Raw genomic sequence first — 15,825 nt, 5'->3', positions numbered from 1 at the left:
TTTGGAAATATTAGTATATGGGAAAATGAACCACAGATGAGTTAGGTAGCTTCTTTCTGTACTGCAGTAGCAATCACTCCAAATTCATACATATATAGCAAACAAGAGTTTAGGGTTTTTAACCACGGGGTGGGGGAGAAATCCAGCCCTGAATTGACATGAGGATTAAAAGGGATTGAGAAAAGTTAAAGTAATCTGTTTAATTCTTTTTGGGAGAAAAAAACAAAAAAAAAACCAAAACAAAACAAACAAAAAAAAAAAACCCCACCACAACCCAAAAAACAACAACCAAAAAAAAAACCTCAAAAAACCCAAAAAAAAACACCAAGAGAAAACCATTGCTATAAATTCTGATCTGTAATTAAAAACAAAACCAGTACACAATACTGCAATCCCCAAAGAGATCTGAAACTTTTGATTAGAAGTCCCCTCCCATGCCAATGAAAAAAGGCACATAAGTATATAATACTTATTAGCAACTGTTGCCCAGCAATCTTCCTCCCCAGTTCCCACTCACACGAGTTCTGGAAGAAAGTATCTCCCAGGCTGGAATTGAGTAGAATCTAAGTAAGTAACCCACATATCACATACTTTAGGTGAGGCGCATACCGCTTTCTAGTTCCAAATCTTAACTGTTTTGAGAACACTGTCTGATAATACTATTTTTAAATATTTTGGACTAGGACCCATAAAATTGCTCCAAGATTAGCATGATGTCAAACTTTTCTCTGGAAGCCCTGTCACACACTAGGTTCCCCAGCCCAGTCACACTGCTAACCATAGCTTTAGGGAGCACAGCTTCAAAACTACTGCCTTTAAAAGCATCGTATACTGACTGTGTTTCATAGGATGTAAATACACACATCTGCCACTTCCTGAAAAGTGGACAGAAAGCCTGCTCATGTAAACTCGAGGTCTTAGGACTTCACACAGGAGGGTATTAACAACATACAGTTCCCACAGGGGATCGTATCTGTGGTTAGCTGACCTTGGCAAGCTGCCAGCCACCCACCCAGCTGCTCTCTCACTCCCCCTTCTTAACAGGACTGGTGGAGAAAAGACAATTTAAAAGCTCATGGGTCAAGATGAAGACAGAGAGGTCACTTACCAATTACCATCATAGGCAAAACAGATTCAACCCAGGGAAAAGTAATTTTATTTATTGCCAATTAAAATAGACCTGGATGGTGAGAAACAAAGGCAAGAACTAAAGCTGCTTCCTCCCACCCCGCTTTTTCCCAAGGCTCAACTTCACTCCTTCATTCTCAACTCCTCTACCTCCTCCCCCTCACCGCCCAAGTGGCACAGGAGGGATAAGGAATGGGGTTGTGGTCAGTCCATAACGCTTCCTCTCTGCCACTCCTTCCTACTCTTTCTTTTCCCCTGCTCCAGCATGGGTCCTCTCCATGGGCTGCAGTTCCTTCTAGGCGAATCTGCTCTGGCATGGGCTGGCCAGGGGCTGCAGATCATTCAGGGCATATCCACATGCTCCGGCATGGTCTCCTCCACAGGCTGCAGGGGAATATCTGCTTCTGCACCTGAAGCAGATGAGCAGATCCTTCCTCTCCTTCTTCTCCGACCTTGGTGTTTGCAGGGCTGTTTCTCACACTTTCTCACTGCTGTGCAGCATTTTGCCCTTTCTTAAATACATTTTCCCAGAGGCACCACTTGCTTTGCTGATGGGCACAGCTGTGTCCTGTGGTGGGTCTGTTGCAGAGCCCCTGACCTTTTCTCACAGAGGCCACTCCTGAAGACCCCTCACTACCATAACTTTGACACCTACAACCAATAAAATATGGTAGGGAACCAATCTGGAAAAAAAAAAAAAAAAAAACAAAACAAAAAACAAAACCACGAAACAACCAAACAAAAAACCACGCCCAAAAAAACCAACCCCAAACCACCTAACCACCCACACTACACAAAACCACACACACCACACTGAAGTCTACAAAGGAAAAAAGTTTCACGAACACTAGCAGATGCTGGATTGTGCCTCAGGCCTACAAGTAGGTCTACTTCTTAACCCACTCAAAGTCCAAAATAACCAACTCCACTGCTAGACCAAGGAAAATAAGTGTCCTTAAGATGCCTAATAGATTATTCTGCTGCATCCAAATATGATAAAGTGGAGGAATAAACCACATTTTTTTCCCTACACTGAAAATGTACTGCCACGCTACTTAAGATTTACAGCACAGGTAAGTCAGGAAGCATCCTTTGCAATTTCATAGAGAAGATTCTTCTTATACAAGTAGTATAATTTATGTCCATTTGAACTAGAATGAGAGTCTGTCATTAAACTATAAGCATTTGTATATGCAGACATGTACGTGCTTCTGACAGCAATTAATGAATAGCAGCAAATCAGTCTTCATTTCATGACAGTGACTTCTGGAGTTAACTGTTCAGCATTCAGATGAGCTTCTAAAGCATCAGAGTTACTTTTCTTCCTTGTCAAGCCATAAGCCAAGTCAGGTTCCAGCAACAAAAATAGGAACATGGCTTCATCAGCGCTGTTCTGGGCACATCTTTCACACGCTACATTACTTGAATTAGCAAAGGTTTCAGTAGGATATTAAAAAGCAGAAAATTGGCAACTATGCTTATTAAGATGCTTAATAACTTTTACGATAAGACTATTTTTTGTTATTATACTGGCAAACTACACTCCCAAAATTCAAACTATGATTTCCTATGTCAAGAATCTGCTTCAGATGGGATGCCAGTTTATTTCTAGAATGAGATGGGGGGAGGGGAAGAAATACAGGGTACACTCCCTTCTGTCCTCACAGCACACAAATTGCTTTGGTTTTACTTGGTATGCCTATAAATTACATCCTTTAAAACAGGGATTTGAGATTCAAGAGAGATCTGTCTTTGTCAAAGAAGCTATCCTTTACAGTACCCAACAGATGAAGCCTCTGAAAATGACCGTTTCACAAATTCCTAGGATATAAGCTGACTAGAAAGTGCTACATTATTTAGTTTGATCTATTGTAAGACACTGCCCTTTAATCACTCAGTGGTCTCTGTACTGAGCCTCGTAAGTTGTGACACTTTAAAACTGAGCATCCACTATACCTCACCACACTTCGGTTTCAGTGGCCAATCATCCTGTGACCATTTGAATTTGTCTGACTTCAATTTCCAAGTTTTTCTCGTATTGTGACCTCCCCAATTAAAGAAAGTACATGATAAAATCACCTTTTGAAAACACTTCGACATTAATCAAGTCACCAGTCTTTTTGATAAGCTGAAATTTGTCAGGTCTCCTGTTCCTCCAATAACTTCTGCTAATTTCAAAAACTTCTTTATAAAAGGAAACCAGAATGAGATGCAGTTTTCTAGCACTGACCTAGACAGAGACAAAAATCACCCACCTATTTAACTGGTTCAGTCAAACCACAGCATTTCAAGGGGAATTCCCATTTATTTACTGCAAGCCTAAGCCAGTTCAGTAACCAGCCATTAATTTGTGTCTTATCCTCCAAGTTTCTCAAAATACAGCTTTGCATTTGAACAGCCTGAGTGGACCTAGCAGGTTGGTTGATTTGCTGTTCCAACTGAGATTGCCTCATTCCATCCATCTGCACCTCATCTACACATTAAAAAAAAACTAAACCACCACAAAAAAACACCACACACCATATGAACCTGAGTACCAATCCACACTAAACCCTCTAGTATAGTAACATCAATTCTCTAAGTTTCCAGAGCCAAACTGATAGCTACATTTGATTTTAGCAAAACTCTCCTACTCCTCTCTTCATAGCTGCAAAGTTGATCAAAATATTTCCTGAAACTGTTTTACAAAATGCCAGAGGCTCCCATGAAAATGGGACGCTTAGAGGAACATGGAGTAGAAGAGTTTGAAACTTAAAGCCCTTTACTAAAAATAGTTTCTGCAAGTCATACAGCAGAACGATAATGTATTTGGGTGCAACAAAGGGGTGGCCATGAGCTTGCTCTCACCTACATAAAACTTATTGGTCCTTTTACCACCCAGGAGAATGCAGCCATATGAAACTCAAGCCAGAGAAACCTTTACGTCATACAGTCTCATTTTGTTTGCATACATACAGAAATCTATCACATGCTCCTGAACAGTGCTTTGAAAGCAAATACTGCTTTAAAAGTATACCATATGTGCACATTCATCACTATATTAAAATAAGCCACTATATCACATTGAAAAATCTTTCAAATAGAATATACAATCTGTCAAGCAGTACTGTCATTTCTGTCCAACTGCTGGTCCATGCAGTATAAAAATATCCTGGGAGCCAATTATAAAATACTTACTGTTAACAGGTAAGCGTCTCAAGCTTCATACCAATCCCTAATTCTTTACAATCCAGTGCTATTTTCAGGCAACTACAGAAGCAGCGTTCATAATATCAGACAGAAAGGGTAAGAAAAAGAGCAATTCCACACTTAGTGCTTGTTCCTTCAGAGGATGAGTGGTCTCAACTCCTAATAAAACAAATGGCAAACGAGGGCTCTCAGCAGCTCCTGCAAGACTTCCATTGCGTGTCAGGATCAGACACTTATTTTAACAGGCCCTTCATTTTAGGCATATAATTGCTCTTTACAACAGAGGAAGAGAAAATAACACTACTCTTCGTAACAAATTTAGTTACAAAACCACTGTTGAAATTAAAAACTTGTAGTAGGGGTCTGAAATTGCCTCTTGAACATTACCACAATACTTCATTTAGCTGTGAGATTTTGCTTGCATTATTCCAGTGGATTTGGTGGAGTGATTCTGGATTTAGACCTGTGTATGTTATGAGCAGAACCTGGCCATAGACTATTTATGATTCAGCTAAAGGACGTTGATATCGTGAAGAATACCTAGTGTTAAAGAAGGCAAACAATGGATTTTTTTTTCATCTCCACTATTCTAATAATAGTAATTATTTTTTTGTCCCGAAAAGCACAATGCCAATAGCTATCATGAAAAAGGATTACTCAAGTTGTTACAGATTAGACTAACACATCAAGAAAAGCAGTAGGAAAATGAATTACCTTATTTTTCATTAGAAAAAGCAGATTTCCTTTCAGTCGGCACCATCTCTCTCTCGGTTCTGTATGCAAAGAAGTAAGAGATTAATAAAAACAACCTTTTGTCTTCACACATTAAATGCTTCTTAAAGAAGATGCATTAGTTATAAAGGTCAGAAAAGAAAATCATTAACCAAAAAAAAGCCATCTTCACTCAGCAGCTGCCTGTGTACAACATGCTGTTAAATGCCAAATAACTTCCCAGAAGGTTTCTTCTACTCTGCAGCTGAGAGAATTGGTGAATGCGGCATACACTCAACTGTGTTTTCTCTCCTTTTCTCTTTTCCTCACATGGGAGCAGAAACAGCCACTTTAGCATGGAACAGCTTTTGCTTCCATCATTTCAAGAGATGAAATATAATTCTTGTTAGGACACAAACACATTTACTATTCCACTTAGATTAGAACGTGCTAATCTGAATTTACAATTTTCAGAAAATAAAAAATGAGCAAATGAGACCTAAATATTTACAGTCACTTCGCTATTACTATTTTACTACACTTTTCAAAAGTGCTTAACCAATGGGAATAACAACGTATTTGTGTTTATACACACATGCAGGCACGTAATCAAACTTTTAGGAACAGGGACTATTTCAGAACTCTAGGGTCAGTGAGTGGGTCAGAAAACTTTAAAAAGTTATTCTTCCAAAACTAGACATTTTTAAAATTGCATCATTTTTCTTTTTAAAAAAGCACTTGTATGTATATCTGCAGCTACAGATAGATACATATACCTATTAGAGACATATACAGATATAGATCTCTCAGACAAATGTGAACTCTTTAGACAAACCCTACATCACTTCTCAACAGAGGAAGGAACATTTTTACACAAGATGTAGTCTTTTTTATTTTTGAGAAGGCACATGAAACCCCACGTCTCCAGACTGCAGCCAGCGTCGAATTGCTAGGGAGCTGGAAGAACAGCTGTACCCTAAGGTCCTGTTATTCCACAGCCGCCTCTGTGCAGCTCTTACTTCCCTCAAAGCTGGCCACCAGTAGAGACATAATATTGACCAGGGGGATGTCTCGTTACAGTAAATAAATAAATAAAATTCTCTTTTCCTCTTGATAGCTTCAATTAAGATGTTTCAATAGGCAGCATTTGAAAATCAGAATAGCTTTTCCCCCACAAGAAAGTGGAAGGTTTACACTCACAGGCACTGGGACTTACTGTTTTCAGTTATAACCTGGGGTTTTTTTTAGAAAAGGAACTGCAGTTCCTGGATCTTTCCAGACCAACTAAAGTGCAAGAACAATACAGAAAAGAATGTAATATAAATTGATGCACATCCACCAACTAAAATCTAAACACAGGTATCAGATCTGAGTATGCTGTTTTACAGTACAAGTACACGACGCTGCTAAGACTAAATTCCATCCTCCCGAACCCTGCGGGCATCAGAAGGAAGGAATCCTACCACATTCACAGTGCAGCTTTTTCTAATAAAAGATACTATTATATAGGATTGGGAAGTCACTACTTCCTAAGTGTGAAAAATAAGCAAGTCCAAAGATTAGTCAGACTAATGATGACAAGTCTGTCAGTGGATAGTATATATGACCCAAATGCCTCAAGAGAAAGGACCCTCCTCTCAAGGGCTCATAATCTGATTGCTGGGAGCCAGAAGGATTTACTGGGCAATAGGAACATCCTACACATGCACAGTTTCTTAAACACTTTCCTAGAATCTACCACCACTGACCATGGCACAGATAGCCCATGATACTGGGCTAGATGAATGTTTGGTCTGTCTCTGGTCAACCTGAGGTTTTTAGCAGCAATAATAGCACTCAACATATTTGTAAGTGAAGAAAAATTCAAAACATCCTCATAAACATCAGATATTCACTGGACAGGGCTTGATATGCTGCCTACGATAAGAACACAGGGAGAGAATCCTGTTGAGGAACCCAGAGCAGCCAGAAGTGGATGCTCACTAGTACTCTGTCCAGGAAGTTTGCTGCATCCTCCACAGGAAACTCCGGCTATTTATCATTAGAAAAATGTATAAAATATTCTGAAAACATGGCGCAAAATTTTCTCAACCCGTTATCATAATTAAATCTGTGCTGTTTTGTTAGGTTTTTTTTCCTAACAAAATAAAAGTAAATGTAATCACAATGAAGATCAACTGGGACAAGTAAAAATAAAACATTTGCTGTTGCGGAAATTATTGTATTAGGACTGATTTTACAGCTAAACAGGAGCTATTTCCTAACAGCTACCAAGGGAACAGACATTTATTCAAGCTTACTGGACACTGAAAGGCATTTAAAATAGGATCGTAAAAGCCCGAAGAAACCTGCAAAGGAGGTGGGAAGTGAGCCATGGAAAATCTACAATGATAAAAGAACACAGTTTTTGGGGGTGGGAGGGGCAGGTCCAGAGGAACTGGATATCTAAACTTTAAAAGATGGCAACTAATGACTGGTGACTAGCAATCCCTAGCAGTAAAAACCAATCTTTCTTTACTGGAAAAAATAATAATAATAACGTTAAGGACTGAGTACCTTTTCTCAGGTACATGACAAAGGAAACTTGAAAAGTTGAGCACACTAAAGAGCTGGCTTTAAACTTCTTTATTTAGAAAGGTCTTTAGCACCACTCAAGGATCAGTAATGAAGAAAACCAAAAACTCTGAGGTGTATGTAATTAGTGAAACTGTAAGCTGACAGCTGCAGAAAACATGCGCATCAACCACGGGTAGTTTTCAGTGGAAGTCACTTTTACCTATTAATTTTTCATCCCCGACCACTCTGCAAATCTTCAGTTTTCCTTCCTTGTCAAAACAACCTGATGGTCGCCTGGCCAGCGAAGCCAGATCTTTAGCATTGAATCTCATGGGGTTGCCAGGGAAGAGGATGAAGATGAGCAAAAGATGGAGGAGGACAATGATGATGCTAGTTAGTTTGTTGAAGCTGAGCAAAATCTAGGCAGCAGATATGAAGGTCGACTGAAATATTAAAAACAAAACAAAAACAAACAAAAAAACACAAGAGATGCTGCTGTTTATTGTGATTTCCACTCTGTTGTGCACTTCAAACGCTGTACTTTCTTTCATAGCATGGGAGCAATGTAAGTAATAGGGAAAAAAAACAAGGTTACATAGGTGACATCATCTCCCCACACACTTTTTAAGAAAGGAAAAAGTAGTTTTGCTTTCCAGTGTCTCTATAACCTCTTGTAGAAGCTGTAATTTTATGCAGTATTTCCACAGTTTATCAATACTGCTAAAAATATATTTTGGCTATAGGCATATAAATAACTAGGAAGCTCAAATATGCATTCATGGGGCGGGGGGAAGATTGCCTTGTACTTCCATCTCCTTCACAGGAACAATATATTTAATAAAATATGAAGCGTTAGCTATAAAAGTTCACCACATACTCAAGTATTCATGTTTTGCTATACTGACACCAGTCAGGACACTGAGTGCTTCCCTTTTGTTCACGGTATATTCTAACAGTTTTCAATTCTTTTGGAACATTTTCTTCTGTGTTTTCAGAAAATTAGTTCTCCCTCCCCCTCCCCCCCCAAAAAAAAACAGTTTTCATTTATTAGAACTACATCTACTGACCTTAGTGAAAAAATTATACTTGACACATATATGAGAGTTCTGTGTTTCTCTCAGAGCCTCTCCTCTGTTTATCTGAAATTATTTTAATATTAGGTTCAGTAGCTGTAGTTTTGACCAGTAGAAGTTTGGGAACAAATATTTCTGACCAATGCCATTTCACGCTGCTGCAAGGATGAGAAAATAAGGCCAGAAAAGCAGTTCTAAATAGATCTTCCTTTTAATCCCCAAAATATTCCACAGTCTTAATATCCAACCCTTTTGTAAAAGCCTTTCTCAAAAAATAAGTCTTGGTATCAGCCTTCTACAATCAATTAACAGAAGTTTGTCAGATGGCTTTTAATACTACTATACACTTAAAAAAAAAAAAGCACACCCAGTCCTCAGCACGTGGGCTTCAGAAGCCACTTTCTGTCTCTAAATCAGAAGCCTTTGTTCTTTACAGGACAGCACTGACATCTTTATCTGACGGAGAATTACAACTCTCGACAATTCCTGATCAAGTTCTTCTCAACTGTTGAGCTGAAGGACAAGTTACACCTTCTGTCTTTGCTCAAGTTTATCCCTCAGTCAATGACTGCTGCTGTGTCCTTTAATTACCAATCGCCAAACCACAGCCAATTCCAATAGCACTACAACAGTGAAAGCAGACCAAGCTTAACTATTACTTTGTACATATGAAATATGGCCAAGCCATAAATACAATGTTCAGAAGACAAATCTCCAAGTAATTTTTTCCTCCTAGGAAGGTTCTACAATTCTATGGAGAACTGCCATAAAGCTAAAAGCTCTTTTAAGTTTCCCTTTCATTATCAAATACCTTTGCAAGCAAGAAACAGAATATGTGCAAGCAGTCCCAACACATATCTAAGTAGTAGAAGGTTGCAACTTCAATTTTTCTATTCATTCCCACACATACCCCTTCTTTCTTGTTTTCCCTTTAGCATCAGCAGCTATACTACTTCTTTTTAAGTCCATCTTCATTCCTTTGACTCCATTTCATAATTTTGTTGAAATTATAACCTCATAACCTTATGGTCATCACAGAACCTGACCTGCAATTTACAACATACAAGGATGCTGTGGTGCCCAAAATGAGCTACTGACTCCAACAGAGGCTCCATGCAGGTGCAGCTGGCTGCCTGCGTTCTGTAAATTGATAGACTACAACTGTGGAAAGATGAGTCATACAGCACTTACAAAAAGGATATTTATCGTACGCTGTAATCTAATACTACAAGCATATTCAGCATTGAAGACCAAATTCATCGGGGAAGGCACAGGAAGATGCTGGCTTGGCCACATGATACACAGAACCCAGCCACGATGACCCTTGCAAAAGGCTTACTAGGGCATACAGGGACTTTGGGACTGGCAATGTGTACGTTGCTACCAGCCTCTGTATGCTGAGTGGAATTAATTGTTGGTTTTGTTTTACAGCCACAGACTGTATTTTTAACAACAGAGCACACTGTGTTTGCAATAGACCTATTTGTTTTAAAAAACAAACAAACATACATAAGCTTGGCAAGGTAAGTAATTTTTGTGATCACCAACTATGCAGTGTTTTGTTATCAGCTGGTCCCCTCTCAGGCAGATATCTTATGCACCTTTGACATAGCTCATTGGTAGCCTTCTTGTTTTAGAGAACACAGTTCTAGAAATTCAGCTGCAACCTACTTAGTTATTGGTTTGTGAACTAAGACCTTATAAATCTACCCTAAACAGCATCTTCAGCTACATACAGTTACTTTAGATTGCTTCCATCTTTTTGAGCAGCACAGAGGAAGTCAGACTCTAGGAGTCTGGTCCCAGATGAGAGTCATTGAAAACCATCAATAACTGAATAAAACCTATGCTATCAAAGCAATGAAGTTTACTGGCTAAATGCTAATTATGCTTAAATGCAGTAATTACTGTAATGCGTGGACATCTGTACTTCACATAGAACTGCAAAACACAGAAGACCAGGGGATGAGACAAGTTGTAAACTGCCATTTAAGAAAGCTTTTGCTTTCCAGCAAAGGAAAAAACAGAGGCAGGTAAGTAGAACATTTTGGGTTTCCGGAAAGGCTATTAAAAGGAATAAAGAAACTCCAGGAGGAGATGTGCATATTGATTTCATTCTTTTTCCCCCCAAGGGAGATGGTATAGCTCTTGCACTCATCTATCAGAAAAGGAATTTCTAGACTGTTACCACTTTAATCACATCTGTGCATCACTTGCTCTGCATATGAGCCGTACCATGTAAATCAAGTGGGACAGTAAGAGTGGTACACAGCAGTTAAAATCCTTGAGACAGCATGCTTCAGTACATATAAGCCAGTACGAGTCTTGAAATGGGGAATTCTGCTGGCCCAGCTGCCTTGCAGCGATAATAATCAAGGTGCCTGTTCCCTGGAAGCTTGCCAGAGAAGCTAAGCTAACTTGACAAAGTCTGAATATTATTCAGACCTAAAAGGCATGAGAGAACGTGGGATTCAAACTTGGGTTTAACTTAGAAACTCGATGACCATCCAAAGGCGGTCACAGCCAGTATTGACACAACAATAAAATTAAAGGTAATAAAACTCGATAGAAGTACCTATCTTCAGCTGCAGCACTGGGTCTCCTTGAAGGAGCAGAAAGACTTTTTAGCTCAATAATCCACTTCCCTTCTGTCTCCATTTCGGAATAAAGCTGTCAGTCAGGGAAACTACTTAGTCATATAGTGCTCTTAAATGTTTCTCCTAGCTAATCTCTTTCCTAGTATGAACGCAGGTAGGAAAGATATTATCTTCAGTTATTTAATACTGGTGGTTCAAGAGACAGGCATTATTTAATACTCATGGTTAGAGGGAGAGGCATGCTAAATCTAAAGTCCCTCTCAACATTTTTCCCCACACAATCACCACAACCATAATTTATAAGGAAACCAGACCAGTCAATTATTTTGCAAGTGGCCAGGAGAGAAAGAGGTGGAGGAGTCTACGTCCTTGGAAGCAATAATTTTGGAACAGATGACAGTTTTGACAGCTCATGGACCACAAAATTTATGAAGTCTCTGTTGCATGTCCCCTGTCCCCCCGCATTTGCAATTATAGTATTCTTGATCACTTTCTACGGACATGGAACAATCAGAACTATGTGTTTCACGTGACAGAAAGAGCCAAGACATATTGTAACTGTTAAGCACCAGCCATATAGTTGCACATTTTTTATTATTACAATGAGAGAAATGTACACTTTTGATCACTTGGAGAGATGTAAACCCACCTTTTACCCTATACATAAATGTTAGAAGTCAATTAAAACTAGCAGAGTGTTCAAGTAATCTTAAATTACAAGGAAGTTTTATCATGCAAGACCTGCACAAAATTGACTTTAGCACATAAGACTAGCATGAAAAAAGCTACACATTGAAACAATTTGCAACTGAACTCCAACTCTTGCACCCTGCAGGACAGCTATTAAGACGTATTTTATTAGTTTTGGATAACCACCAAGCTATAGCTGTTCAAGCCGTAAGTGCAGGAGGTCACTAGTGCCAATATGAAAGAGAGTAACCACCTTCATAGCTGCATACACTACTCTGAAACACCATTTTCAGCACTATCTTTTAGGTCCCAGGTTTTCTTATGTGTCTTAAGCACAGTTCGACGTTAAAGAAATTAGAGCATAATACCTTGCAGCTTTCATTAGTACTGCATTTAATTCTAGATATTTTGGTAAAGTGTTAAAACACAAGCTTTCTAGTGATGCAATCTCCTAAACCTCTAAAGCAAAGTCAATAAAATTGGCTGCCCGATGTCACTAGTTTAGCAATTTCAAAAAGAAAGACACTAGAACTCATGTCTGCAAGTCCTCAGAGACCCTGCCAAATACATTCTAAATTTCCCTTCTCTTCCTTTGAAAAGGTACAATATTTTTAGTTCACATCATTTTGTATTAAGAACTTCTTTAATCTTTGGAACACACACAGTGCAGGAAACAGCCTTCAAAAGGAAAGCTGCAAAATTAGTCCACAATTTTGACTTCAAGAATTATATTCTTTTTAAGCAGAGAGTTATTGCTAATTCTACATACTGTCTCTTTATTTCACCCATAAAGTAATTATTAGGCCATAAAATAAGACACATTATGCCCCCCCATTAAAATTCTCCATTCTATCACTGATCCCTGCAAAGTCAAACAAAACACTAGGTTTTCTGTCTTGGATTAAGTATATAAGAGTACAATGCAGAGTCAGCAAAAAGAACTAATATATGACAGGAGTTTCAAATATGCAGATATATTGCTGTATCTAGATGAAAAGTTTGAAAATCTAAACTATATTTAAGTTTTACTTTGAGAATCATTAACAGGTGATCAGCTGATTAGGGAAGAAAACTGTCCTGGCTGACATAAATTCAGAGACTGTATTCCAAAGAAGGTTTCAGGGGATCTGCAGATAGCAACCTTAATACAAAGGGATAAAACAGTAGGGGAACAGTTGTCTTAGAACAGAATCTTCCTTTTAGTAATTTTTTTCCCTACTGAGGTAAGATAGGCAAACCTATATACCAAGTATTACTAAATGCTAGGTAATCTACAGAAGGTATCTATTGGCAACACAAAGTTATTTCTTTTTATATGAAGTTAAAGATGCATATCAGCTGGCTGCATGCAGTCAAGCTAGCTGATTGTACCCATGGAAAATTTCAGTTTATTTCTAACTTTTCAATCTTCGCTTCTGTCTCCTGGCTCTCTCATTTCCTACTAGCAAGATCAAAGCTAGGCTGATCATATATTTGTAATTTTCACTTACACTTTGGTAGGCTGCCAGTACTATTGTAATCTCTTTGAACAGATTACCATCTTAAACTACTTCAAATGTTGCTTCCTACCATTTATCAGCCATTGTGGCCTTCCAAAAAAAAAAATTAGAATAAAAAATGACAGGCTTGTGATATTCAGCAAGTTAGTGAGTGACTTCCTAAGATGCCCTTTACTGAGCTTTCCTAGTTTGCATAAAACAACAGTAACCTAGAAAAACAATTCTGATTATTTTTTTTTTTATAGAGGGGAGGTAACAGAAACATTAAATAGTTATCTGTTTTTCCCAGTAGTACCAGTGGTCATTTCAGTTGTATTTTATGCTGAAACACACACATACGATATTGTAATAACTTTTATGCCTTTATCCTCCCTAAGTTCTCAGATCCATCACCCTTACCTCACAGTGCCCTAAAAAAATAACATAGGAGCTCCAGCCAACCAGACTCTCCCTAACCAGATCCAGCCTTCCTCCAAGGGAGGCATGAACTTGCAATGGCAAATACAGCACCACATAAACCAACCAGCACCCTTGTATCGGTATCACTACTGTCTACAAGTCCCTTTTAAAGTCTTAAAACTAACAAGACTTTAAAAGCAAAGTACCTATTGAAAAAAGCTGTGAGAGGTGACCTATTCTATTTGGAGACAGATAATGAAAAATAAAACGCTGGCTTGGCTTGAAGGTATTCTCTTCAGCTGGAAAAAAAAAGGCAACCACACAGAACAGCTTTGTCTTCCCTTCAGGTGACAGACTCCTCAGTCAAGCAAATTCCTAAATGATTCATGTAGTTTGCCAGAGTTCAGATGTGACCTTTCAGAAAAAAAGATATTGTGTTTTGCTTCCCCTAAAAAGGATAATACAAATAAACACTTACTGCAAACTGGTATAACCTGGCACACCCACTGAATGATGTACTTCTAGCTACTGATACTGATCCAACTGAAAACCAGCTCTGTGAAAAAGAAGTCATTTCCCAGTTGTGGGAGTTGCCCCATGCGGTTCACGGCCTAACAAATTGACCACGCAAGGCAGAGGATTGAACAAGAATGAGACTGCTGCTTTTGCCAGCACGGCCACCTTACTGTGACTCCAAGTGTCCAAACTGCAGCTGCCCTCAGGCTGTGCTTGAGCAGCCACTGACCCCACACAGCTGCAGGCTCCTGGGGAAGGGGAGCCCTTCTTCCCCGTGGCAGCACTAGGGCTGACATAGCCACACAGTCAGCTTAAGGAAGATATCTTGATGAAAACCAACCTAATCAAGCTGTTCCCTGATCGGACTGGCTACCTGGCTGCAGAAGTGCCAGCGCCAGCCCAACAGAGAGGACAAAGATGTGCACCCACAGGTAATCTTTCTGCAGATGACCACAGGTGTGTCAGCTTAGTACGATGGTGTAACTGCAGCCTTAGCACAAAATTCACATATAAAGGACTTCAAACATAGTCCTTACTCAACAAGATTCCTGGCAAATCCAAATTAATCCATGAGCTTTTCTCAAATCTCTAACTATACTTTCAAGCAACACTGCCTTAAATTCCTCTTTCTCCCATGGCTGCTCAGGTGACTGCCTGCCCAGCCACACTGCCTCCCCTCCACTGCCGAAGAGCACAACCGCACTGGCTATAACTTTCTCTTGGGCCAGCAAGAAAGCTGGATTATGGAAGTTACCCACTTCAAAACCAATGCTTGAAAACAAATACCAGAAGATTAAGTAAGTCAGTCTTCCAAAACCCTACTCAAAAGTGACTGCATCAATTAATGTTTCAAAGACATCAGCTACACACAAATGACTCTGTTATTATGAGTTCAGCCACTATTATGGCACCTGGTTTCAGAGCAGGTGGTCTCCAGCTAAATATTAGCATTTCAGTCACTACTTAGTTACAAAAATTTATTCACACAGCAGATTCCTTTCTCCAGTCTTCAGGAACGTCAACACACAAACTTTTGTAACCTGCCATTTCAAACAAAGCAAAACCAAACCCCAAAGCAAACCTGAGTATAGTGTAGCTCAATCCATTAGGAGCTCCTATACACATGACAGTAGGTAAACAAGTCTGGAGGAGGGAGTGTACTGGGACCACTGATCCCATAAAGAAAGGGACGAGGGGAGGACACAGTAACCAGTTTCAAAAAACAAATATTGCACTATATTAAAAATGGCAGCATGCTCCATTCTGCAAGATGCAGTATTTGAGTAGCAATAACTGGAACTTTTGCCTCTAGAAGGCTTATTTCCTCTCTCTTCCAATATCTATAGAGATGCAAAAGGTAGAGGCAAACTTAAAATACAACATTGCTATGGAATCAATTTTACCAGTCAGTTTTACTATAACAGACAAATTACCGTACTAAGACTACAGCTTTTACTCTGTAAGATA

General features: G+C 39.1%; 1 protein-coding gene across 7 annotated transcripts in view; it reads right to left on the bottom strand.

Annotated features, from left to right (window-relative positions):
* INPP4B (inositol polyphosphate-4-phosphatase type II B) overlaps positions 1–15,825 on the bottom strand; it is a 370,109-nt gene that overhangs the window by 320,874 nt on the left and 33,410 nt on the right. For 3 of the 7 annotated variants that reach the window (XM_072862438.1, XM_072862439.1, XM_072862440.1), the window contains exons 1-2: positions 7,805–7,916; positions 5,032–5,090 (exon numbers count right to left, since the gene is read on the bottom strand). In XM_072862438.1, the coding sequence (XP_072718539.1) occupies positions 5,032–5,090; positions 7,805–7,916 (171 nt within the window). Of the gene's footprint in view, positions 1–5,031; positions 5,091–7,804; positions 7,917–15,825 lie in introns of those variants that run through there. The other 4 variants (XM_072862441.1, XM_072862442.1, XM_072862437.1 and 1 more) reach the window with 2 other exon arrangements.

Source organism: Ciconia boyciana, chromosome 5, assembly GCF_034638445.1.
Source record: "Ciconia boyciana chromosome 5, ASM3463844v1, whole genome shotgun sequence".
NCBI lineage: Eukaryota > Metazoa > Chordata > Aves > Ciconiiformes > Ciconiidae > Ciconia > Ciconia boyciana.
Note: the sequence above shows the minus strand (reverse complement) of the source record. Positions and strands in the feature narration are given on the sequence as shown.